Source organism: Phallusia mammillata, chromosome 7, assembly GCF_965637545.1.
Source record: "Phallusia mammillata chromosome 7, kaPhaMamm4.hap1.1, whole genome shotgun sequence".
Classification (NCBI taxonomy): domain Eukaryota; kingdom Metazoa; phylum Chordata; class Ascidiacea; order Phlebobranchia; family Ascidiidae; genus Phallusia; species Phallusia mammillata.
The window spans coordinates 18931833-18957656 of record NC_137258.1 but is presented as its reverse complement, the minus strand read 5'-3'; the positions used below and the strand labels follow the sequence as shown (position 1 = coordinate 18957656).

Genomic DNA, 25824 nt, shown 5'->3' with positions numbered 1-25824 from the left:
GAAAAGCTGATTCATTTTCAAAATTTCTTTCACTCTTTGCGTTGTTTTTTTCCGTAGAGTTTGCAGAAAACTTATTTATAGTTTTTTTTAGTTTTACCAAGGCCAGTCTACGGCTGAGTTTGAAATGAAATGGAGACATTGGCAGGATGAATGTTTAAAGCGATTACATGATGGTGACTTTGACACTGTAATTGAATTAAAGACAATTTGTAAGGTAAGTATGCAACAAGAAGCGCCTGTGCCATTTGTACTTAATTTGGAAAACTGCTTTAGCACCTCCTTGTTATAAGCAAAACAATAAAAACTTTCACTTATGTGTAAAATCTGTATTATTTATTCCCATTTTTGTTGGGTTTGTCATTTGTTTAGCAACACAACAGTTTGAATAGAAAAATTCATTTAACAATTTAATACTTCGATGTTGTTTTTAGATTTTGTGTGGCGATGAAGAAGTTTTTCATCAACTCTCAGAACTAAGTGGAAGTTGGTATCGAATCCTCATCACTTACCTCTTGTACACAAACCCAACAATAAACTTGTATGACCTGCATTATCACAGCAAGGTAATATCCATCATTTGGCAACTAAGTTAAGTTGCGCATTTCTTTAAATTAAATAAACAACAGCCAAATCCTACAAAATCAACAAACTATGGAAAAAATGTCTAAAAATAATTAAATGATATGGCCTAAAAGATATGTAAAGTAATATACTTGTTATAAAATAATTGGCAAATGCTTACGTCATTATTAACAAATATACAATTCAAAACCCAGTGTATAAACCCTAGGCAATTAACAGACATTGAATATAGAAACACCCAACTCTGTGTTTCTTTACAAAACAGGTCCATGTGTAGGGTTATAAAACAAATCGCGTGTGACCAATGAAAACTAGACAAATATTTTTTGTTTTATTTTTTATTTGTGTTTTAGTTTTGTGGAATTTACAATAAGTGACATAAATGGGTTTTATTTCAGTTGTGCATTGACATGTATGGGAGGCCACACAGAACTCAGTGCTTTGGATAATATTTTACTTGCTGCTTTCAAGTTTGATGTTTCACAGGTTGGCAAAACACATTCAGGTTGAAGTTATTTGTGCAAAATAGTGTGATAGTGCTTGTATTTTTGTGTCTACATACAAATTGTCGAAGTTAACAGAACACAATTAATATTCAAATAACTGGCTGAATTGAAATGGGTAACAAACTCAAATTTAAAACAATTTTAAGTGTTATGTATGCCAATATAGTTATTAACAATAGTATTTTTCAGGTTATTCGGAGTGCTGTATTCATTTAAGTAACTGGTGGCTTCCAACTCATCTTACAGACTTGATTTACTATTCTGAGTTAATTCCAAACTATTCATCGGAGTAAGTTCATTATTATAGAATGATTAGCCTAAGTGTCTTTACACATTTCTTACCAATTAGAAAATAATAATTTTGCACAGACCACGAAGAATGAAAACTGTACTTTTAACTGTTTTTAATTTTCATTTCCTTAACATTTACTTTTACCAAATTTTTGTTCAACTTTTTTTAGAAACAGTTCAGATTTGCGGGACTTTCTACTTGTGCAATATGCAAATGCTATGAGCGGCGTGGAAAGTTTATGGGATGTTGTGGCAAGTTACTTGGCTTCTTGTTCTACTGAATCCAACCATACCGCTTAGTAGCGCTGTTCTGTGAAACATTTTCTGCAAAGTTTTTTGGAAGTAATGAATTTTCATCTGCCTCAAAGGTAGGTCTCCTAAAACATTGCGCAAAAAGTGTCATTTAAAGTCTTGGTCAGTAGAAAAATGCTTGACAATTTGTCAATTCCGAGTTAGGCTACTTCTTAGGGCGAGAACTCTATTAGCAAAACTACTGTACAAAAGTCAACACTTACGTTGGGAGTGCTGAAAATGCCGTAAACTGTTTTCCGTTTCTGTTACTTATTTTGGTCGCTGCGTGGTTCTCTGAGGTAAACATCGAGATATTGAATCCAACGCATATTCCGGTTATGATAAGAAGAGCCGATATACATTTCTGATTCCTCGAGCTGAATTTTCTAGTCGGACCCTGATAGATGATCACATTGATTTCGGCGGACATCTGGCAATGTCCAAGTTCTTTCGTAACAAGTAAGTCCTCCATTTAGTTCTATTAAATCTTTTACAAAACGACTTTTCTACTTGTTTTTTTGCACGACTCGTACAAACCAAATAATCGGTACAACTGCGGTGTCGTGTTAATTGTTTTAGCTTTTACCAAGAAGGAATTTTCTCTTTCTTCTATTGTACTTTCGTACTTAACTCACACAAAGAGATGTTGTAATGGTCGGTTTTCAGGAGAGAATGCATCTCTTGCCGCCGGGGATATTTTAATTACCAAATTACCGCAGTTGATTGGTTGCCGGTCATTGTCCGTTTGCGTAATTTGTAGCTGATATTTGCAAGTATGCAAATCAGATTGCCAATAAACGTCTGGGCTGACAATAAATTTGGGCTTTTTATTGCTGCAACTGGAATAAAGCATTTTCGTTTACATTGTAGGATCATTTGAAGGCAAAGTCATATTGGTCCAAGTTTCTAGGCAACGTACAAGACTGTTTGTTAAGTGGCAGTTATTTGTTTGTTGAATTTAAAAAATACAATCAATATATAAAAACCAAAATTGAATGTGTTTTTCATTTCCCTTTTCGCACATGCTGTACTTGTTGACCGCGGACGTGCGGTTGAAAAGGTGTTAAAATACCAATCCATAACACATACGAGTCCTGTTTGTCACAAATGCGATGAGCAATCGAACTGTTGCAAGTGAAAGTCGTGGCATATTGCGTAGATGGAGATTACAAAAGATAAAACGGAAAACGCACATCAACTTGTAGCGAAAAACAAAACTACCAAAAAAGTCAAAATGCACTTTATTGCAGTTTTAGCAATCGCTGTTTGAGCTCAATGGCAATGTGTGTTGTATAAAGCTTCTTTTAAGGTCAATATCTGTGGTCCCCAACGTACAAATTATCTGCACACACAAAAAAAACTTTATTATAGAGGGCCTTTATTCAGCGGTGGGATTCAGCCGGTTTGTACCGGTTCTGTAGAACCGTTTTTTTTTATGAGATGAGCAAACCGGTTAGCATCACTGGTTACTACTGTAAATGGACTTTTGGTAACAGAACCGGCTGAAAATTATTACTTTTGTGATAGAACCGGCTGGGGTAATAGAATAAAGGCAGTGATGAGTTGAATCCCATCACTGCCTTTATTCTATTACCCCATCACGTTGCCTCCCGCGAAAATTCCCAGTAATATGTCAACCAAGCAGCAACATTAAAACTGACAAACACAATGTGTAAGCTAAGTTTATATGCAGTCGAAACTTGTGTCGTCAACTGCCATGTAACATATTCAATCTATAAATGCTATTGTGGTAACTATTTGAAGTTTACAATTTTCTTGGTTGCTTTTGTTGCTGTCAGTCTTCACAGCAACAATAGCAGTTATTCTGCAATTACGTCAGCTGCGTCACAATGGGCAACTTTATGTAGCCTCGGGTCATGCGGCGGATGTGTGCTGTTAGAAGGTAGAACATTAAACTATTTATTTGAGCTGTGAGATTATTCCAGACTGCGAAAGCAATGACAGTTGCTTATTTGAAGTAACAACAAAGGCGAGGTAGTTATGTTACTTGTTTAAGGCTAGTTATGTTTGATACGTTCTTGAAATCATTTCTTTGCTTTTGAAAGGTTAATAGACATTGTCCAGACTTTACAACCGGTTGTAGATCTGTCAGTGTAAGCAATGTTTTTGAGTTGCATCTGGAAAGGTCCTTTGATATCGCCTCGTTTGAATGTATGTTTACATGAACACTTCCTAATGCAAAAGCTGTGAGGCGAGTATCATTATGCAGTTAAAAGAAGAGCGTTTGACAAAGGCATTTATTTACAACTGTTATAAGTTTTGAAAACAGGCTATTTATATTGTTACATTGTGGTTGAGCCAGTTACAAACCTAGCTGAAGACAGATCAAGGATGAACTTGGCTAAACGAGTAAACTCGAGGCGAGTCACAAAACAACATTTAAAAGTGTTAATAACAAAATCCCTGTGTTTAGCCAGAGACTATCTCTACTTAGTAGTCTCTGGTTTAACTAGACTTTGGTTACAACGACTTTATCTGAATGTCCTGATGGGGATACTGCAGTTACCAAAAATGTCTAGTTACCTGTGTTTTGCAAGTATTGGTGTTAAATCGAGATAAAGAACAAAGAAAACATCTTTACTGTGTAATGTAATGTAATGCCCCCAAAATGCGTTGTTCAATACAAGGCGGCATGTGGGCAGGCAACTAAGTCAACAAAGTTAAAGTGCCCAGTTTAAAGTGAAACTTTGAAACAAGCAGCTCTGGTTTCGTTAAACACAGAGTCAAAATCATTTCAGCCATCTTAAAAGCTCATCAAAGGGTTATTGAGTGGGAAAGGAGTACCACCCTTTCACCTCAAGTGTAAAACAGGTCAAAAGTGTTGAGTGGTTGGGGATAGATTGTTACGCCAACTTAATTAAAAACATAATTGCAAGATAACTTACAAAATGTTGCCCTAAAATAGCAATTATTAAAACATTTGCAACTAATGTGTTTGTAAGATATTAAGCGGCCTTTCAAGTATGCGTGTAAAATTAAATGAAAGCTCCGTAAAAGCATTGTAGACATAACAGCAAACTCAAATAGGCAGCTGTTGGCAATGCCAATAAATGCTCCAAAAATAGGATGTAGAAGAAAAAGGACACTTTCTCAATGGGCGCATGCTATTGTGCGTTTTGTGGCTGAAGAAACGTCACCTGTCTGTGAACAATTGAGGCAGTATACGCAGTGTTGCTGTAAAACGTATGTTTAATTTATGTATTGATTTCTCGGTGTGCCATTTAAAATGTAACATCACTTTACCTCTTGGCTTGAAATTAAAGGTTAATTCGTGAAAGTGAGCTTATGTTCGAATTAAGAATGTTAGCGAAACAAACAGCTTGTAGCGTACCATCAGTGCAATGTGAAGGTCTGTTTGTAACCAAGGGTGAAATAATGGCAAATCATATTTACCAATCGATTCAGAAAAAAAAATTGTATTTGTGTGTCGTGAAATGTTTGTTATTTACAAAGTGCAATCGTTACCTCATGTATTACGCTATGTGCATGTAAGACAAATCGCGAGTGTAGTTTTGAGCTCCAAAACCAGTCACATCAAATTTATATTGCAACCTGTTTTTGCCTGCAAAAATTGCTGCAACAAAGATAGTTTGTTAGTGTCTTAAGTTTAAGAACAACAGACCAACAGACTCACAAACACCTAAAAATGCCAGTTGAAGTCCACAACAAGTTTTTGGATCTAGCCAGCAGCAAAATCGTTTTTCAACGAGCTATAACATGTGAAACAGGAAGCTAGTGTGAATGACGAAGTACGGAAGTGATGGTGACAAACAGTCTACGTAACCCTACTTCATTACGTCAAGTGTTCGGCGCCTGCACTAGGAAAAAGGTTGGGAAAAGGCTGCAGCTAGCGTTTGGAAGCTGCTGCTATTGCTACTGCTGCAAAGTGATTAACTTTAAAATGTGACAGTTAGACTCATACACATGCAGTTCAGTCTAAAATAGATGGTAAAATTTGTATACAAACCGTATTTAGCATAACACAAAAGAAAGATGCTATTATGTAAACAAACAGTTCGGATTTACGGTATCTCTGCTATATCTGTAAGTACCAACAATTGAATATACTTGTTACGATGTAAAAGTGGTTCAGGCAAAATGTTTTTCATGTTATTAGACAGGAATTGCACAAATAGGTCATGGCAGAATGTCATATCCTCTTGCTCAGTGCGCCAGCAAGCAACAGGAAGTATAGCTTAGTCATGTGTTTGTAACACTCCTTACACAGATACTGCATTTGGCAATTTAGTTGAGTCACCTTCTGCAGTTTAAACCCTAATCATATGCCAATAACAAACTATTACTGGTAAGTTAACATGAAAATACATTCGGTAGAAAGCCTACAAAAGACCTGGGGTACTATACATTACCGAGCTAGTTTTCATGATACTTGTAAATCTTGTGTTTAACTTTCATAGGCCAATAACAAACAATTACCAATCTATTATGAACATACTTTCGGAACAACGCTTTCAATAGGCCTGGCGTACTATATATTACCAAGCTGTTGTTTGGTGATACTTCGTCTTGTAAATCTTGTGTTTAACTTTTTGTAGGTCAATAACAAATAATTACCAAGCTATTCTGAACTATCATGGTACTACGCCTTCAAAAGATCTGGCTTATTATACATTACCAAGTTAGTTTATCATGATACTTTGTCTTGTAGATTTTAACTGTTTGACAGCATCTACCCAAACCAGATAAAAAAGCATGTATTTATTACCAACATGATTTTACTGTTTGTTTGATCATGAGTCGGTCTTTTCGCTACCTAAGAGCGAAACCAATAGGGATCCACACCTACCGAAGGTCGTCCAAAACCAGATCATTATTGTTAGTTGGTCTTGCCTTCGTTCTTGGCATTACCATCGGATTCAATACGAGAGATATTATGATCCGCACCTGTAGGGGCGTCTCTTCAGATGAAACATTTGATGGAACTGATTGCGCAAAAATACAGAGGTGTGTAGTATCTTTTTTGAGTACAGTTTGAGACTTCTTTAACCCCTGCAGCATAGGAAATATTTTTTCATGCCTTAAGCCGGACGTCCAATTTGCAAATTAAAACTGAGGTGATTAAACTTGGTATTGTTTTTTCTGTTTAAAACATTTCTCGTTACTGTTTTTAAATTTAGTTATGCGCGGCAAAATCGAAGCTAAAGATTTTTCCCTCATTCAGTCATTAAGCAATGTAGCCAGGTCAGGAATGGGAAACCAGCGGCCTTTTAAGTCAGCAAGCATGGGCGCCGGCAGAAAATTTTGCAAGAGGGGGCAAATTTTGGCTGATGCTTTACCGCATCAAGAATTTGTTACATATGAAGCCATAAATCGTGTACTTCACAATTGAGTTGCCTAAAAGCATTGAACGATGTCACAAATCCCCGCGCTGCCAATTTAATTAGGTTTGCTGCTAAATATGTTAAATTGAGGTACACTGAAATTCCAAGAGGGGGGCGGGGGGGGGGGGGGGGGGGGGGGGAGTGCCCCCTCTTGCCCCTACGTGGCGGCGCCCATGTCAGCAAGTGTGCCCTTGATGGTATTTAACGCTGTGAGGTTTCCAAAGAAGGATCCACAAAGCGATTTGGGAAAGTTTTGTACTTTCTTGTTTATGTATTTCTTGTTAGATTGTGAAACTTATGAGCTAGCCTATATTTAAATCACATGTTGTATTGATACCATTGAACTATTGTTCACCTTGTGCTGTTATAGACCGTACCTAGAACCAACCAAGCGACCACCTCCTGTGTTCATCAAACTTCCAGACAGATTCCTTGCAAACATAAACAGGCAACAGATTGCCAACAAATTTGAACTCAGGTAAACTTTTTATCGCAAGATTGGAAACGTTTATTTCCAGGTTAAAATCAGTTAGCCATCTTACACAGAACAGATATATTTCGATTATAAATATTCATTGTCTAAATCGATTGAGAATGATTCCCGGAATCCAATTTACTAAGGTTTGAGACCAGGTTAACTTTAGCCTACATTGCTAAGTAGTAAAAAATAATGCATAAGGTATCAAATAATGCATCTGTCCTTTCTATGTATTGTCTGAAAATACAGTGGTTTCGTAATTAATTGTATTGTTCAAATATTGATACTTAACACATTATACAGGCCAGAAAGGTACTTGGAAAGATTCAAAACAGATTTCAGTCGTTATTTTATGACGTTTCTTGTCAAATCGACAAGCTTTATGATTGAACGGCGTTTCCTAATACGTCAGACATGGGGAGCTATATCAAGTATTAACGGCTACAGGTGGGTGAAGGTTCTAGCTTTGATTTATAGCATCGCTCTTCAGGCTGGGTGTGCCGCAAAAGTCACTGGGTTACATAGGGCTTTATCAAAAAAGCATTATAAGCGTAAATAATTTGCAAGTGTGTATGATAAAGTGTGTACCACATCTCTAACTCTTTTTTTCAGATTTTTTCAACACATTGGTGTTTTTAAAGCTTAACATTTTTATTTGGTGTTTATGGCATGGCATGAGAGGAAAGGCGTTGAGAAACAATTAGATTACTATACTATTGAATTATTGCTGTGACTGCGATGAAATTACCAGACACTATATTTGTCTCTTGTGTTTTTTGGGCGCTTTGTTCTAGCACAGAGTTTGACTAATTGTTTGTGTTTATAGTTTTGGAGTTATTTTTGTGATCGGTAACATGACAACAACCGAGCAACAGAACATCATACAAGAAGAAAACGATTTGTATGGCGACATTCTGCAAAGTGACGTACCTGACGATTACGTCAGTCTACCACAAAAGGTAACGTCACGATGTCCGTAATCTGTTTAGTGACGTCATAGTGTGAATCGTCATGACGTTATGTGACAAAACTTGCAATCTTTAGGTGCTGAGTTCAATGCAATGGGTAACTAATGAGATCGGAAACAAAAGTGATTATTACGTCACCACTGATGACGATTGTTACGTGAATATTCTTGCTGCTTACGAATACTTTGCGAGTCGCTCGAGTGAAAAGCTCTCCACTATTCACTGTGGATTCTTGTACAACAAAGTGGCCAGGCCAATTAGGTAGGTACAGTAAAAAATGTCAGGATTAGGCGAAGATTTGTACTAATCGATGTCGATTAGTTAAAGTTTTACCACATTAAAAATCGTTTGTATCTCAGGTCTTGTCCGATTAGGTGAAGATTCGGATTAACCGAATCTGGTTCAACAGAGGATTACTGTTTGTAATAGTTTCATATCAGCACAAATACCGGCACTGAGCACCACGATTGCATTGCTCCTAGGCTCAATACTGCAGCAAAACTGTTAAAGGTTTATACAAAGCTTTTTTTAATTTTTGCCCATCATAGAAAGCATTCCAAATACGAAATCTCTCTTGACGTTTATCCCGAAGATGCCTATCCTACCTTTTGTCACGGTGGAATGACGATAATGTCGTTTAAAACCTTGAGCGACATCTACCGAACAGCGGAGATCACTGATATGAGCGGATTCCATCTGGAAGATGTGCTCATTACTGGCATCTTGCGGCAGAAAACGTACAATCATTCGCGAAACGTAAAACCGGTTAATTACCGCGGGTTGACAACCGGTGGTGGTGTGCAGGATAAAATTGTCGCACATTTAGGCAGGGTTCGAAAACTACATGTACCTTTCGCCGTTAAGTGGCGACAAACGCGGATTAAACTGGGATTGGTAAAAAACAATGATATACACGATATGGTTGCTAAAAACGTTAGCGCTGTGGTTAGGGTACCTCCCAGCCTGCCGGGGATGCCCCTAAACCGGACAATGACGCATTTTGTAACCCGTTGGAGGGCGCTACATCCACGAAGTCGCTACACGTCAATGATTCGTCCACATTTACCAGCATTTCGAAAAAAAACTTGGAAGTCTGAGAGCAACGTAAATCACTCACCAAAAGAGGATAAGGAAGAAATCGAAGAAAATGCGAACCCCCATCAAATCATGGTCGAAGTTGTGGGACAAGATTGATCATAATAGTTCGTATTATACACATGAATCCGGTTAATCGCATAGCTTAGCCTGTTTAATCGCATAGGGACCGTAAATCCTAACTGTCGTCAATAGCAAAGAAAATCGTTCTTATAATCAAATTATACGGTTAATTCCAAAAAGCTTGGCAAGTATGATATGCGATTAACTGGATTCGCTTGCTGTTTTAAGATGTTATACCTCGCACTGTAAAACGATTCATTTGTTGCAAACTTTTTTAGTATTTATAATTTTTTATAGTTGACTTTTGTTCTTGACATTGCCTTTTGTTTAAAAAAATCATTTTCTCCCGCAACGTTTTCACGATTAAGTGTTGCAAGAGTTTTAAAGCTGAGTTGAGATTAGACCATTTTGCTGGATGAAAGAAAAGATGGCAACACAGTTGTGTTAAAACTTAACGAGTCATGTAAGGTTAGTATAAAAAAGCCTTACAGATCTCACACATGTAGGCAGCCATTCTATTTTTGACTAGTATGTATATCTGTAGCCTATATTTTGTTTTTTAAGCTTATTGCTTCCTAGGGAAATACTCGTTTTGTTGAATATCGGTATTATTATTAAAGCAAATTTGAACAATGTTAAAGACGCTTTACTATATTTGAAAAGGAATTGGAGATATTTCCTAACACTTAACTGGTAGTATAAAATCAGTTACCTTACCACCATGGCAATTAAAATAATGCTTCTAAATTCGCAAACAAAAGTCTTTAAATGGGCATTTTTGTGCTTGTAAAGCAGACTTGGTTATAAGAAATAGAAATAAGAGGAACAGTACTGCTTTAATTTGTTCAAAACAAATTTCTAAGTGCGGTATCAAGTGACTTGGGAAGAATTACAACTGTCTTTTTGCGCCATTTCCCTACTCCCCCAATAAACTTCGTTATTTAAAAACAAAAAGCCAACAAAGGATGGAGCAAAAATTAAACTTATAGAAGATACTACAGCAGTCAAAACAATCACATTTTCAACCCGTTTTAAACACAATCAAAAATTCAACAGTTTCTTTTCTTGAAAAAAATTAAGAGCACGGCTCATTTACAAGACAGAAATTTATGTAAACTCAATTTGAACATTAACTTTCATTAAAATTAACCAGTTATTTGCAGACGGTTGTGTGTGGAGGCCGCTATCAAAAACTGAGCTCCATAATAAGTTGACATGTTCCACAGCCTCGTTGCAGGAATATGGAGTCGAAATTTCTCCACAGCCAGCACGATGTCCGACACAACAAAGAGAACGGAGCCGATAGCAGCCATAACGATTTGCCAATCTCCTGCCATAAAACGAATTTAAGTTTAAGCATAAGCGTCGACAGTGTAGCATTATGAAATAAAGCATTACCAGGTTTTCATTTAAATCTATAGATTTTAATGTTAAAGTGACCCCAACATTTTTCCTATCAAGGTAGTCTCTCAAAACACAGTGATCAAAAGTTGTGTCGCTCATCAAGTATTACCAAAGTTATGCATTCCTTTTACCCGAAAGCAATATCGAATTTAGCCTGGTTAAGAAATTTTGCCTTACTTTTCGTGACTTCAATAAATGTAAAACACAGCAAATTAAATGTATAGATGGTTTGTGATCCGTTTCAAAGTTCCGTCAGGCGAGGTGTACAAGTGCTCGTCATTGTAACTGATATATCGCCATTGAACATATTATTATGTTTTCTATGTTTCCCGCCAAACTGAGCCGTTGTTAATAAGATACATTATTTGATATAGAGTACCTTCAACCAAACTGATCTTTTTCACTCGAGCACAAGCCCTCCACATCATTGCAAATAAAGCTATTCCGTATGCGACACAGCTTATTTTCATTACAATGCTGTCGCTTCCCAGTTTTCCAGTGAAAAGATACCTAAAAACAACATAGAATTTACATAGGGGCATTTCAAATCTTTGCTTGTCAAAATGGTGGCTCATTATGGTTTAAAGAGCAATTGGCAACTAAAGTGGCTGTTGTAGGAAAAAAATGCCTTTTAGCTATGAGCGCTATATTTGGTCTTGCCTAGTGTGCTAAGTTTATTTGTTTGTAATGTTTTAAAAACGTAATTGCTGTAAGGAAAACTACCATAGCTGTAATTTCAAATCAGTTTTTTTTTTGCAAACCCTGCTGTGTTCTCGGTAGTTTTTTCATCAATCAATTCTTATATTTGTTAGTTTAAAGCCCAATTGTGTGAAAGCAATATCGTTATCTTGTTAGGTTGAACCACAACTAAGTTACTCACGCAAAAACGACCAGACCTTGGATAAGACATACAATGAAGATTTTGGGATAGAAACCATTGAAACCAAAAGCACGTAGATAGTATACGTGTCCGATCAAGAACATGAATAAACCTGTGCAAAATACTTTATTGTAACGCAATGGAAGTAATTTCCACAACTTTGATTTTATTTTAACACTTTCTACAAGCTATAACGGTGTTCACTTAACAGAAGCTCTCTGATTGTAATTTACTTATTCAAATTAATCTGAGAATAGCAAAATTTTAATATTGTTCTTAAACGTTATTCCATACACTTTGTCCACACAAGAGGGCGATTATTGTGTCCCATTTATGAACATATTCTTGCATTGGCGTATTTTCAACCGAGCGGTGTTTGCATCCGTTTACTGATTTTATGGCACTAATGTAGTGTTTCTTTACCGTTACGTACCATTTTTATGTCCGGTTTCAAAATTAATACAGTCCAATACAAAGTGAAGCAAATAACACCATGTTAAAAAGTCTTGATATAGTCATGAACTAATTAACAGCGTGGGTAACGGCCGAATGTTTAAAGTTTAGACTAACTGAACCCATAAGCGACTGATACATTTGGATTTGCGGTTCAAATAGCCTTACCGAATAAAAATGTGACCGGGTATTTCTGTGGATAAACGAGGAAAGCGTCGCCGCATGCGGAGCAAGAGAGTCCCAGCCAGACCCACGTCACGTAATTATCGGTGCGTGAAAGTTTCTTGTAAACAAACCGATTTAACTGCGCCATCGGGTAAACCTAAAAATGGGTCAAAAATTGTGTTCAAATTGTAAACACTTGTCCGCATGTACGCTTTACAATTGTCTTTACGTTGTATTTAAATGCAAAAATGTATCATTCCACTATGTCAAACGTCAGTAATTCGTAGTGTGAATTAATATAGTTTTTTGTGTACAGTAAACTTGTTTTATCCGGACTCGTTTGGACCGAAAAAAAAAATGTCCAGATCAGGCGAATATCCGGATTAATCGATGTCGATTAGTTAAAGCATTACCACATTACAAATTATTTGTACTTCAAGTTTTGTTCGAATTAGGCGAAGATGAAGATCCAGATTATCCGAATCCGGTTTAACTGAGGTTTACTGTACTAATGTTATATTTTCGCTAAGTTTTCGGCTAAAGCTTAACGTTTTGAATGCTTGTGGTGGCAGAAAAGTCATTGTGTACTGTTATGTGAAAGCAAATATTTACCTTCAGCACAACTGAGACCGCCAGAGCCACCTGTTCTCGAAAGATGATGGCCAATACACCCAATGTTTCGACAAAAACATACAAAACAGCGGAAATAATGAACTTGAACAAGTGCTGGTCGTTGAACGGAATCATTTCGTCAATCGCAGGTGACCTAAAAATGAAATTTTGATGCTAAAACAAGTAAAACTAATAATGTTCCTGCTTAACTTATAGTATAGGCAATGGCAATGCTATGTTTGGCAACTTTTTATCATTTCTTCTGATTCAACATAACTAAGTCACTGCTCACTATATTTAACTTGATTTGTGCTGTAAACTATAGCCTACACCGTTACAATGTGTAATTATTTGCTACAAGTTCATACGTTTCTCACTCTGCCATGCCAAACACCTTATAGCAGCTTAAGTTGTTTTGCACAAGAATAGCACACATATAATTCACACAGCTGTTATATGCCTTACTTTACGGGCTATGGAAAAATTTTGTATTGCTGCGAAAAGCGCCAAACTACAAACACAACCTTTGACCCGCGTTGATACGCTTGATCGATTTTTATTATTTGAAGATAAACCAAAGGTTCGGGTTTAGAATAGGAGCAATGCCACAATGTTTATTGGTAATACAAATGATGTAATAATAGAATGATTTTTTCTGTTGTTGTATCACGAGATTTCACAGCAATGACCGAGAAAATGTTGCTTCGATGCTTTGCAAATATAAGTAAATGTGCAAAAGCAATGTGCAAAAAAAATAAAAAGTTAGTTGCACACAGTAGCCTACACAAGTGTTTTTACACAGTACATGTTGTTTTGACCAGTAAGGTTTCATACTTATTAAAATTTCTTTACAGTAAATCCTTTAATGGGCATTTTCATGTTGAAGTAGGGTTGTGTATAAAGACATTATAACAAGATGAACGATATTGTTGTTGTTGTTTTTTCCTAAAAGGTAGAAATACTCCATCAAACGACTTATGGAAGTGCGCCAACAGCGAAAAGAGTTTTTTTTACAAATAGACTAAACAAAACATCGCGCATGTATTTGGATAACAACTGAAAATGTAATCGTTAAACAATTAAGTTCGTAGCGTATAACTTTTTCCCACCTTTTCTTTTTGCGGAATTTAAAGACGATAACATTTGTTGTAAAAAAACAAAAAGCTAACAACAGATGGGGCAAAATTAAACTTGTAAAAGATCCAACACCATTTAAAACAAGCACATTTTCAACCTTTTTCAAACAGAGTCAAAAATTCAAAATTTGTATTTTTTGAAATAAATTATGAGCACGGCGCAATGCCGAACAAAAACAAGTATAAACTCAATCTAAACATGAACTATCACTAAGATTAACCAGTTGTTTGCAGACGGTTGTGCGTGGAAGCCGCTATCAGAAACTGAGCTCCATAATAAGTTGACATGATGCATAGCTTCGTGGCAGGAATATGACGTCGAAATTTTTCCACAGACAGCATGAAGTCGGAAATAACAAAGAGAACGGAGCCGACAGCAGCCATAACGATTTGCCAATCTCCTGCAATGAACAAAACAAAATTTGAAAGTAACAATCAACATAGCTCGGAGTTTTGGTATGAAACATGCAGGAGAAAACGATGTGATTTTTGTTCGGGAAATTAGCACAGAGTATTAAAACAAGGGTTCTAAACCTGTTTTGTCTCACTTGTCCTATGGCCGCCCAAAAAATTCTTTATTTTTAAAATGTCTAAACTTTTCTTATCAAGGTTGTTCCGCAAAACAGACGCAAAGCAAAGTGATCAAGACCTACGCCGCTTAACAAGGTATGCCTAAAGCCGTGTATCCCAGTGCTCCGCAACCGCTGTGCCGCGGCACACTGGTGTGCCGCAAGACGGTGCTGGGTGTGCCGCCGCAAAACCGTAACTTTTAGTTTTAAATTTGTTTTTGTGTATTTTAACATTATAGCAAATGACACAGTCTACAACATCCAACTAAACTTTATTCCAACTTTATTCGTAATGGCTAGAAATAAATGCGACTATTTAATCGTATGGAAAAAGTTCCTCCTGTTGAAAATCAGCAATTCCAATTGTTGCGTCAAATTTTTTAATTGTGTCGTAATTGCATGCCATTGTCTTCACACATATTAGTTTATTTTACCTTACTTCTTGTGAAAAATGTAAAACACAGCAAATAAATGAATGAATGGTTTGTTATCCGTTTTAAGTTTTTTGGAAGATGTACCAATAACTAAAGCAGTGATCTTAATTGTTGCGTTTTTCGAAGCTCGAATTAAGATTGTGCTTTAGGGGCACAAGTAATTAGCAAGTGCACAAAATTCCGGCTAATCGTGCGGGTCAGGCTTTGTTGACAGTTTGCTTGTCCTGCCATGCACATATAGGATGTCAAAGAAGCGATAGCAAAGCAAAGTGATTGTAAAACGTTTTAGACTTGTTAACTGCAATAGTGAATGTCTTGTAATGTTCTGTTTACATCCGTAAACCAGATGAAACCAGTTTTATAGTTTTGGTGAAACTGTACTTGGATGTACTTGGATTTTGTCAACACAACTGACTGAAAAGGTAGGTTACGTTTTTCATTTACATACTTTGCAATTGTTTATTATTTAATTACGTTTCGTGTTTACATAAGCCAAACTAAGCAGTAGTTTCTTCAATAAAATACATTATTATTAGATAAACAGTAGGCCTACCTTCACGCAAACTGATCTTTTTCACTCGAGCACAAGCCCTCCACATCATTGCAAATAAAGCTATTCCATATGCGACACAGCTTATTTTCATTACAATGCTGTCGCTTCCCAGTTTTCCAGTGAACAGATACCTAAAACCAAAAAAATTATATTGGGCATTTCAAATCTTTGCTTTCTAGAAAGGCAACTGATTATAGTTTAAAGAGCAATAGACAAACAAAGTGCCTGTTAGCAACAAAATTCGTGCCTTTCGACTATAACTGCTTGCCTAGTGTACAAAATTTGTTTGTTTGTAATGTTTTAAATGCGTAACCGATATTAGGCACTAAATTAGTAATTTAAAATCATCATTTTTATTGCAAGTTTTAGTTTCTAACCCTAACCCAATCTTGCTCATAATTTAAATAATTGCGCTCTTTAAGCCATCTATTGGTAGGTAGCAAACTTTACTGTTGTAGGTTATTATGTTAGTAGCTGTACCTGTTGGGTCAAACCACGTAACAGCTAAGTTACTTACGTGAAAACGGCCAGACCTTGGATAAGACATACAGTGAAGATTTTGGGATAGAAACCATTGAAACCAAAAGCACGTAGATAGTATACGTGTCCGATCAAGAACATGAATAAACCTGTGCATTATATTTTCTTGTAACACAACGGAAATACAATTTAATACCGTCTAAAAGCTATGAAGGTATTCACTAAATACTGTATGGCCACTAACACAAAAACTCACAACATACACATGTTTGGTATATACCGCGCGATAGAGAGGTGTAAAGAACACAGTTATTTAATTTGAGACGGGATGGGATTAGGAACTAAATTTATCCTTAGGAACTAAGTTTGTAAGTTGGTTTTATTGTTATTATCATTTAAAAAAACTATACCCAAACCCTTTTTATAACCCTAACCGTTAGCATTTTCACCAAATGCTTTGAAATGTTCGCAAATGTTCCTTGTGCCATCCATCAGTATTTAGCAAACTCAGTCTAATTTGAGTTTATACGTTAATAGTATTTCCACTTAATACAAATACTTTTAATTATTATAAACTTGACCAAACTACACAAACGCTGCGAAAAAGTCGACAGTTTGTAATGAATTACTAATCTGGGCAACTTTTATACTGTCCTCAAAAAGTATCACATGCACTTTGAGCACAAGAGGCCAATAAAAGGAAATTAAATAAGATCATGGTAAAAAATGTTGTAGTCCTAAACATTTAACATTTTGGGTCACGGTCGAACAACATCCTTACCGAACAAAAATGTGACCGGGTATTTCTGTGGATAAACGAGGAAAGCGTCGCCGCATGTGGAGCAAGAGAGTCCCAGCCAGACCCACGTGACATAATTATCGGTGCGTGAAATTTTCTTGTAAACAAAACGATTTAACTGCGTCATCGGGTAAACCTAAAAATGAGTCAAAAATTGTTTTCAAACTGTTCAAACTTTCCCAATTAGGCGCTTTTCAATTGTCTTTAAAGGCGAAAATATATCGTTTTACCATTTTAAACGTCATAGATTCATATTGTAAATTATTTAGGTTGTTGCATGCAGTAAACCTCGGTTAATCCGGACCCGTTTGGACCAAAAAAATGTCCAGATCAGGCGAATATCCGGATTAACCGATGTCGATTAGTTCAAGCCTTACCACATTATAAATCATTTGTACCTCAAGTTTTGTCTGGATGAGGTAAGAAGTTTTCGGGTAAAGCTGTACGTTATGAATACTTGTAGTGGCAAATAAATATTGTCATTGTGTACATTGTGTATGTGCAAGTAAATATTTATACTGGGTTTACCTTCAGCACAACTGAGACCGCCAGAGCCACCGGTTCTGGTAAGATGGTGCCCAATAGTCCCACTGTTTCAAAAAACACATACAAAACAGCGGAAATAATAAACTTGAACAAGTGCTGATCATTAAACGGGATCATTTTATTAAAAACAGGTGACCTAAAAATGAAATTTTGTGCCTAAATATGTAAAACTCATAATGCTTATGCCCGACATAGTGTTTGTGGACAATGCTTACAAGCGGTCTAGCTCTCTAGGAACTCCAAACAACTGACATTTCTTGATTTTGAAACACATCTAATACATTAAACTTATCTCCGTGCTGTTAATTGTACACAGTTACAAGTCCTAATGTAATGCATAATCTGCTACACCTGCAAGTTCATACGTTTTTTTCTCACTGTGCCGTGCAGAACAGCTTATGGCAGCTTAAGTTGGTTTAGCACAAAAATAGCACACATATAATTCACACTGCTATCGTAACCCTTGCTTTCCGGGCTACGGAAATTATGTTTTAAGTTTCGTCGTAACCGATGCTGCTATGTATTACTTCGAAAAACGCCAAACTGCAAACAAACTGACCCGGGTTGATACTGTATCGGACTTTGGACTTAAAATTAAAACATTTTTATGCGCATGCAATAATAGTGACATATTTTATTTGTCACGGTCAAATTACCTAGCATTTTTCTTTACAAAAGCTTGACCGGTTTGTAATCGAACAAAACCAGTTTTACCAATCATTGAACCGGTCATAAACTGGTTTAATGCTATTTTTATATTGTCCCTTTACGTTTTACCGAGAAGCAACGTCTTAAACGGCTTCCAGTCAGGTTATACATTTTGACATTTTTAAAATCAACTGCTATATAAGTCAAGCGTTTTTTAAACTTAAAATCAGCGCATAGCAAAGTACACTAGACATAGAATATCAGACCCTAAGGGTCAGTACAATACGCTTGATAGATTTTGTTTATTTGAAGATACACCAAAGGTTCGGGTTTAAAAATACAAGCAATGTCACAATGTTTATTTGCAATGCTGATCATGTAGTTATTTAATTACAGTCTTTTATTTGGTTGAACTTTCAGTTAACATGTAACTAGTGGTATTTTTATGCCGGCAATTGTTTTATTTTAGTTGGAATAATAAGAAAACTTGGCAACTATAGTTATAGTATACACCCAGCAAGCTGGAAACCGAACTTAGATTTTTGACTGTACGATTCTTCTCTGGATGCTTAAAAACGTTGAGGATAAACTGCATGTGCTGCATAGACGTAATGTTTAAAAGGTTGCAGTATTCATAGAACACAAAGCTAATAATGTTCAAAATCAGTCGAAAATCCACTTTGCAATTATACCCGGAGAGGTTGTAATACAAGCTTTAGGGCTGGCACAGCATGCCTTGCATCTGTAAAATATGAGTACATTCATCATTAATTTAATTTACAAACCAATTGCATTTGGTGTATATTATTACAATCAGCCGTTGCCTATTTAATAACAAGTGCATTTGAACATTTACATCTTTGTTTCAATTATACTAACACTTTCATGTTCAGGTCTACTCAGAGTTAGGATAAAAGCAAAACATCTATAATTGGTGAATGTTGGACGAAATATTCAAGTCCTGACTTAATTACACATATACCCTCTTAAGCCTCTTTTCAAACTCACCCTGACTCCGTATCGCCCACTCGCGGCCACTTAATATCTTTTCCATCCAAGACCGAAAGCGCAATCAACATTTGACCGAGGTAGTAAAATACAAGGATAGCGTAGTCACCTCCGTAAATAATGAATTTGAAAAGGTCCACCACAAGGATAATGTCGGAAAGCACAAAAAGCGATGCTCCTATTGCACCTAGAAACTCATACCATCGACCTGCAGAAACAAATTTGTTTAACTGGTAAGTGATGAGTCACATATATTGACGTGGAAAGTACGTAATTTGGAATTCCAGGAATACGTAACAAACGGTGGATAAGTCACTCGTTCCAATTACAGCTCTTACGTGGGCGGTGATGTAAACAATCGTTTTGTTACGTTTACAAGCGATATATCTACGATAGGCTCACTTCATTAAAAGGGCATTATTCACCCACTTACAACTGTGTTTAATGTATCATGTCAATAATAATAATCGATTGGTAATGTGCTAAGAACATACGAAATTTACTTTAAAAAATCTGGCTATTCTGGATAAAAAACATTTCTTTAAAAGTCTAAATCAGTGCTTTTCAACCGGGTGTATCGTACACCCCAGGGTGTACCACAATTTTTAAAGGGTGTACCATTTTGATGGGGTGTATTAGGATGTACGAGGTTCAATAGTACAATACGCCTATTACCAGGTATCACAATAGGCAGGTTTACGTTTTAGACCAGACTGACTGAAGTGTATTTGCCATAAAATATATGTTAAAGGATTTACATTGTACCATCCTCAGTGTTTTTTTAAGGTGTTTTGATTTCTCCAGCGGTTTCCTAAAAAGCAAATATGGCTATTTTTGGGTATTTAAATGAAACACTTGCGGTCTCTTAAAACTATTTAGCGGTCACCCAAACCAAACCTTAAAAAAAACCTGCTCATCCTAATACTGGTTAGAACCTCAGACTCAGTGTATTACAAGGATGAATACATTTTTGACTGGGGTGTACGAATTTTTGAGTAAACGTTAAAAGGGTGTACCAGTTCAAAAAAGGTTGACAAGCACTGGTCTAAATTATGCCGAAAACTCTTTAACAGGGTACTCTACAAACGCAAATAGGCATTTTTTGAGTGGTGGTTATCCCCCTGCTCTTGTCTTGTATACCAATGTCGATAGAAGCGACTTTGTGTACGTCAAAATTTGTGTTAGCCAAGTCTATCGGTTTCCCTGCTCAAATCGCCTCTGCGTGACTTTAAACAAACTATTTTGCCACATTTAAAATCCCTTACCATTCTGCAAATCTTGGTAAGAGACTCGGGCCCAGGCTCTCCATTGCATAGAGAACACAACGGCCGCATAAATTCCTCCACCAATCTTTAACACCAGGGACCGCTGGGCAAGACTCACTCTTGTACCATTCGGGCTCGGTATATAAACAGAACTGTAAACATAAAAATGTGTCATAATATTTTTCTGTTGCTGTATGACAAGATTTTACAGCAATAAACGAGAAAATGTTGTTCGTTGTTTTGCAGATACAAATTAATGTGTAAAAGCAATGTGCCAAATAACAAGTTTGTTACCGACATTGCACATTGCTTTTCGGTACATAAGATTAGTACAGCTGGTAAAAGACACTGGCTGTAGCCTATTGGTAAGTGTAGCCATCTAAAAGCACTCTAAGACTTGTTTCATAGAGAGTTAAATATGTTAATTGTTGCAATATAAACTTTTTTTGTTTCAGATTAAACTGCGCTACAAATCTAAGCATTTAATTTCAATCTCTTTAAATCAGGGAGTCGAACCGGAACTGAACCCGAACCCGCGAACCGGTTTGAGCGGTTAATTTCATTAAACCCGAACCGAACCCGAACCGCTAACTACGCTTTTCTGAAAACCCGAACCGGAGTTGAACCCCATATTTTGTTTGGCGTTGGACCCGAACCGGAACCGAACCAGTAAAAAATGCAGTCTATTTTAAATGTTGTGATTTTTATTGAAAACAACGCACTGAAGAATACGCGAGATAACACTTATAGGGCGTGTCAAAAATAACAGTGCACCTGCAAAATATTTTGGGAGTTTGATAAGGACAGGTAGATGGGTAGAATTAAATTAAAATGAATAAAAATTTGAACCGGTTTAAAAACCGCAAACCGGTCCGGACCCGATAATTTGCCCAAACCGGAACAAAACCCGAACCCGAAAATATACATTTTTTAAAACCTGAACCGAACCCGAACCCTTAAAAACAAAAACAAATGAACCCGAACCGAACCTGAACCCATATGACAAGCGGTTCGACTCCCTGCTTTAAATAAGTCATAACTTAAAACGGCCATCAAGTTTTGTCGCTACGGCTGACTGCACAAAACCAGTTACGTGACAAACGGTTTAAGTCGCTTCTGTAACAAAGGGCCACATCAATTGTTTTCTTACTAGTAAACAAGTCCAGCAGCAATGAAACTTCTGACAAGTAGACGAGATTTGAAAGGAGTCCAACCAAATGCGAACATGTACAAGGCGTGAGATATGATGAAACATACAATTCCTGCAAAACAAAATTACATGGTGGTCATTTCATCACCTGTCTCCACGCCACGTTGGTAAGTAAGCATGATTAACTGAATATGATCCAAAGTTTTATATTGAGTGATGAGCTATGTCATGTACAGCCTGATAAGAGGATGTTTAATGAATTAATATCACGTTTTGCGATGCCCGAATTTCCGTCTATACATGTTGATTAATGTTTTTTTTAGTGTGTGTGTGTGCAACAATAGACCAATTTTGTACAAACAAACAACAAAATTCTCAAGTCGAATTGGTATCAAAACTATTAGGTACAATCTAAAATAGGACCAGGGTATATTACACAAGGTCTATTGAATATAGACTCTATTCCATTCGCCTTTTGGGTTGATGTGGTACCTTTGTCTTGTGGTACCTTATGAACAGTTATGATGTTTAGCCATTGGGATATAGCACGTTTACCGAGTGTGAGTTTCCGATGGCAGTTTACTGCCTAACAAATTAGGGCATTCTCTAATCTATCACGTTTTATGCAGTCAAGCACGTTTTCGTGGCAAACATAAACAGTTATGCTCACAGCAATTTGTAACAAAAATATGATAGTCAATCCAAAATTATAGTAGCACTTAATATTCCAACCTCAGGCAGCTGCAGTCTGCAAGTTATGAGAAAGATAACTGTCCTTACTCATCAAATTGTGTACGGTTGCTACCTTAAAGCTCATGCCTGAGTCTAGGCCATAAAAACTCATGTATAATTACAAAAAAATCATATATTACCTATGTAATTTAATACCTTGGTGCAATGCATTTAAATAATAAACGCTATGTTGTCGTCTATTTTAACAGTTTTTGCAACAAAAGCATTGTGGGTTGCAAGTATTAACAACCGTGCTTACCTATCAGAAACACCGCCTCGATCTGCTTGAAAACAAGACATGCGTCGGCAGTTAATGAGAATATGAGTGATATAAACACAAGTAGTCCGTATTTGTTGATCCATAAACGTCGAAACGAGTTGAATTGGCGGAAAACGAAAACGATTAAACTTATTATGGGCAGACACTGTAAAAGAGAAACACAAATTAAACTATTCATATTACAAATATCTAAATAACTTTACAAAACGTTACTAAAATCCTTTTACAAACGATGACAAGATTATAATTGCAGTGTACAAACAGGCTCAGACAAACATTAGACCATATATGGTTAGAACTTTTTGCCCAAATTTGTGATTACTGATTACATTTTGTAGAACCTTATAGAGCATTGCAAATTTAGTCTTTTTTAAAACGGCAAGTCTATGTGTTATTCTTTGCCCCAAATAGTATTGGCTAAATTGCCGTCGCACATACAGTTTGCAATAAAAAAACAGTTTTACACTAACCTTACGGATTGTTTTAAAATGGTTTAAGTTTTTACCTTAAAAATAACTCTTGCCCAGTCTGGGAGGTTGAGAAGTCCTAATTCGGCGAGAGCATTTAGCGACAAGTAAATAAAAATACGACGAAAAAATCCGATTAGCTGCCATGCCTTGTGAAGCGGCGACTGCGACAAAAGAAAACGGTTAAAGACATGAGTTAAAATTTTAAACTTTATCCTGCAGCAATACACTTAAATAGCGCATCCAGGTTTTATGATCAAATTAATATGTCAAAAGTTGCATTTTAAACCTGCGTTCAGACTAAATCTATTTATTTCTTAGCAACTCCGTGCAATAATTTTGCAACAAAATTAGTTCAACAGTAATAATTACCACGTTAAGCGGTTGTCCGTCAGGTACCACGTCATTGATGATGTCATCACTTGACCCTGATGGCCCTCCCTGTAAACCGCCAGTCGCGTTTTTGTTTTCAATGATGTTTTCCATAGGAATGACAGTCCCCATTTTGTAAATTCAGATAACCCCTAAACCAGTAAGCTTTGCCTCTTCAGTGCTACTCTTTAGAAATAAAATATTCCTGGTCGGGGGTGATTGTTGTTGCAATGCTTTAAATGACTTTGTTATTATTCCTCTAGATTTCTACGAATTGTAACGCAACATTTTCACTTCGGGTTACACAATAAGAGTCAGTTGTTAAAAAGCTTTTTGCTACGAGTATTTGTGAACTATCTGCAATGCTGTATAATCTGATAAAGTTTAATTAACGTAACATTGAAAACTTCTTCATTGTTTATTTTTGCAATTCGTCTGCACTTCGCACAAACCATAGTCTCTATATATATGCCTCAATCTAAATATGAAGGCCATCGTAGATTTAGCCTACAAATACCTAATACCACCCAGTTGAAACGTGTTGATAGCAATAGGTAATCTCTAACAATCCTACAAACAACATAGTAACTAAACACCCCACGCTGCATGATGCTTACGTCAACGGAAGTGACACATAGTTGCATTGTTGAAACGAGATCATTTAGCATCCAAGATAGGCCAATAATGTGCGCTTAAAATTGAAAACACACCAATTTTGTTCACATAAAAACCAAGCCATACCCATTCTGAACCTTGCTAACTGTAATGCTGTTTTTTTTTGTAACGGCATGGGCCTACCATTGGTTTAAGTCGACTACTGTAGCCTGCAGGCATTGTGTAAACCGGCTTGTTGTCTGTTCCGTCGCTATTTAATCGTGCCAACATGAGGATTTTCCCTTTAGTTCTATATCACATCACTATCTGGACTTCGATTGCAAATCTTATGAGCAATTTGGCAAGAACCAACGCGTATTTAACGTCATAACTAACATTGTCATTCACTCTAAATAGTGCAAACTCCTTACATAGGCTTTAAATTTATTGTGGTATTTATGTACCCTATCACGTTAGCGTGAACTATGCCTAACTAAAGTTACTTTTGTACCACTTTAGCTTGCACCATAACAGATGGGATTTCCACTAATTTGGATCAGACTAACTGAGCCCCGTCCTGTCCCTTGCTGAAATAATTTCTAAAATAATGGCTGCCGGAAGTGCTCGCTTTTTTTCGTGAACTGCTGAACTAAAATGTTGCCAGGTTCGTTAAATGCCGCCTAAAGTTTCAAATAACAAGGTTTACATACTCCCTTCGTGACAATACGTCATCCCAAATATCCGTTTCTGCTCAAGCGTGTTTTGAACAGTGTCCTATATAATCAACAACAACATTTTGTAAAGGTTAGGATATGCAACTACACTGTATAAAACGACACATGGCTGTGTTAACGCCTCACAAAAACACATATTGTTTATGAACGATGCCACTAAAAGTTTTAGTTTGGCTGTTCATCCAATTTTCGGCGCACGTCAAGCCTCATGCAAGTTTAATTAACCGTTTTCTACCTTCTATTTACCCTGAACAGCGGTCAGAAAAAAGTCAGAAAGGTAGGTGGGTCCATTCGCTTTTAAATCGCCACTATCTTTTCAATCTGTTCCTCCAAGAAGTAATATAACCACGAATTCTTTGCCATAACTAAGGTCTATTTGAGGCAAGTTTAAGTTTTTTTTTACTAATTTATTTATTCGAGTCTTATAAATGTCTGTTAACACAGTGCAAAGCACTTGCATTCAAAACTGTACTAATCAATGATCCAAATTTGCTCGGCATATTACTAATTATACGACAGTTTGTCTGTGGGCTGGATTTTTAAACGTTTGTCTTCGCTCCAGCGGAACCGCAAGTAGTGACCAGTCACGTAGCTATTAATGTATACGTTCGCACTGGCTGAAGAACGTTGGATAATGCCATTATTATGACGCGGCCCACGTTAAGTCTTTACTTCACGCTTGGTTAGACTCTAATACCACTGGTAGTATGGTCCCGAAAAACATGTTTTCGAAAGTGAAATGAGAAATGCTTTGTTGGGTTTCCGGAATTTTTCGTGTTTACTGCACCTCTCTATAAATACCTCTCCATAAAAACTAATAGTATCAATGGTAAATGACACATATTAAAAGTTACATACGTTTTTTGCTCTGGCTGAAAGACTAAATAATCAGTTTTTTAAGGAAAG

At 36.6% G+C, this 25824-nt stretch overlaps 4 protein-coding genes across 5 annotated transcripts; 2 read left to right on the top strand and 2 right to left on the bottom strand.

Moving 5' to 3' along the window:
• The first annotated feature begins 64 nt into the window (after nt 1-64).
• LOC145239065 (nuclear pore complex protein Nup85-like) lies at nt 65-1031 on the top strand. Its single transcript, XM_080102351.1, has 3 exons — nt 65-214; nt 432-563; nt 981-1031. Exons 1-3 carry the CDS (start codon nt 125-127, stop codon nt 1029-1031), a joined length of 273 nt encoding a protein of 90 aa, XP_079958477.1. The 5' UTR covers nt 65-124.
• A 3746-nt stretch (nt 1032-4777) lies between these two features.
• Nucleotides 4778-9989, top strand: LOC145238164 (UDP-GlcNAc:betaGal beta-1,3-N-acetylglucosaminyltransferase 7-like). 2 transcript variants are annotated; one of them, XM_080101245.1, is made up of 6 exons: nt 4778-6656; nt 7404-7511; nt 7815-7958; nt 8338-8470; nt 8556-8740; nt 9028-9989. In XM_080101245.1, the coding sequence occupies exons 1-6, from the start codon at nt 6445-6447 to the stop codon at nt 9671-9673; spliced, it is 1428 nt and encodes a 475-aa protein (XP_079957371.1). In that variant the 5' UTR covers nt 4778-6444; the 3' UTR covers nt 9674-9989. The 2 variants fall into 2 exon arrangements, with proteins under 2 accessions (XP_079957371.1, XP_079957372.1); XM_080101246.1 differs by lacking the exon at nt 9028-9989 and adding an exon at nt 8839-9021.
• Nucleotides 9990-14173: 4184 nt separating this feature from the next.
• On the bottom strand, nt 14174-18424 carry LOC145238168 (lysoplasmalogenase TMEM86B-like). Its single transcript, XM_080101249.1, has 5 exons — nt 17651-18424; nt 17105-17258; nt 16361-16472; nt 15844-15974; nt 14174-14688 (listed from the first exon to the last, which is right to left on the bottom strand). Exons 1-5 carry the CDS (start codon nt 17783-17785, stop codon nt 14504-14506), a joined length of 717 nt encoding a protein of 238 aa, XP_079957375.1. The 5' UTR covers nt 17786-18424; the 3' UTR covers nt 14174-14503.
• A 179-nt stretch (nt 18425-18603) lies between these two features.
• LOC145238165 (lysoplasmalogenase TMEM86A-like) lies at nt 18604-24416 on the bottom strand. The gene is made up of 7 exons (XM_080101247.1): nt 23591-24416; nt 23257-23382; nt 22731-22896; nt 21740-21851; nt 20590-20741; nt 19325-19532; nt 18604-19058 (listed from the first exon to the last, which is right to left on the bottom strand). The coding sequence occupies exons 1-7, from the start codon at nt 23720-23722 to the stop codon at nt 18980-18982; spliced, it is 975 nt and encodes a 324-aa protein (XP_079957373.1). The 5' UTR covers nt 23723-24416; the 3' UTR covers nt 18604-18979.
• Nucleotides 24417-25824: the final 1408 nt, after the last annotated feature.

Coding starts and splice junctions, on each gene's coding strand:
- LOC145239065 (XM_080102351.1), top strand. CDS start 125: ATGAAATGGAGACATTGGCAGGATGAATGTTTAAAGCGATTACATGAT. Junction 215..431: donor AATTAAAGACAATTTGTAAG/GTAAGTATGCAA, acceptor TGTTGTTTTTAG/ATTTTGTGTGGCGATGAAGA. Junction 564..980: donor ACCTGCATTATCACAGCAAG/GTAATATCCATC, acceptor GTTTTATTTCAG/TTGTGCATTGACATGTATGG.
- LOC145238164 (XM_080101245.1), top strand. CDS start 6,445: ATGAGTCGGTCTTTTCGCTACCTAAGAGCGAAACCAATAGGGATCCAC. Junction 6,657..7,403: donor GATTGCGCAAAAATACAGAG/GTGTGTAGTATC, acceptor GTGCTGTTATAG/ACCGTACCTAGAACCAACCA. Junction 7,512..7,814: donor GCCAACAAATTTGAACTCAG/GTAAACTTTTTA, acceptor CACATTATACAG/GCCAGAAAGGTACTTGGAAA.
- LOC145238168 (XM_080101249.1), bottom strand. CDS start 17,785: ATGATCCCGTTTAATGATCAGCACTTGTTCAAGTTTATTATTTCCGCT. Junction 16,473..17,104: donor CCCGGTCACATTTTTGTTCG/GTAAGGATGTTG, acceptor TATAATGCACAG/GTTTATTCATGTTCTTGATC. Junction 15,975..16,360: donor CAAGGTCTGGCCGTTTTCAC/GTAAGTAACTTA, acceptor TTTTGGTTTTAG/GTATCTGTTCACTGGAAAAC.
- LOC145238165 (XM_080101247.1), bottom strand. CDS start 23,722: ATGGGGACTGTCATTCCTATGGAAAACATCATTGAAAACAAAAACGCG. Junction 23,383..23,590: donor ACGGACAACCGCTTAACGTG/GTAATTATTACT, acceptor CTTTTGTCGCAG/TCGCCGCTTCACAAGGCATG. Junction 21,852..22,730: donor CGAGGCGGTGTTTCTGATAG/GTAAGCACGGTT, acceptor TTTGTTTTGCAG/GAATTGTATGTTTCATCATA.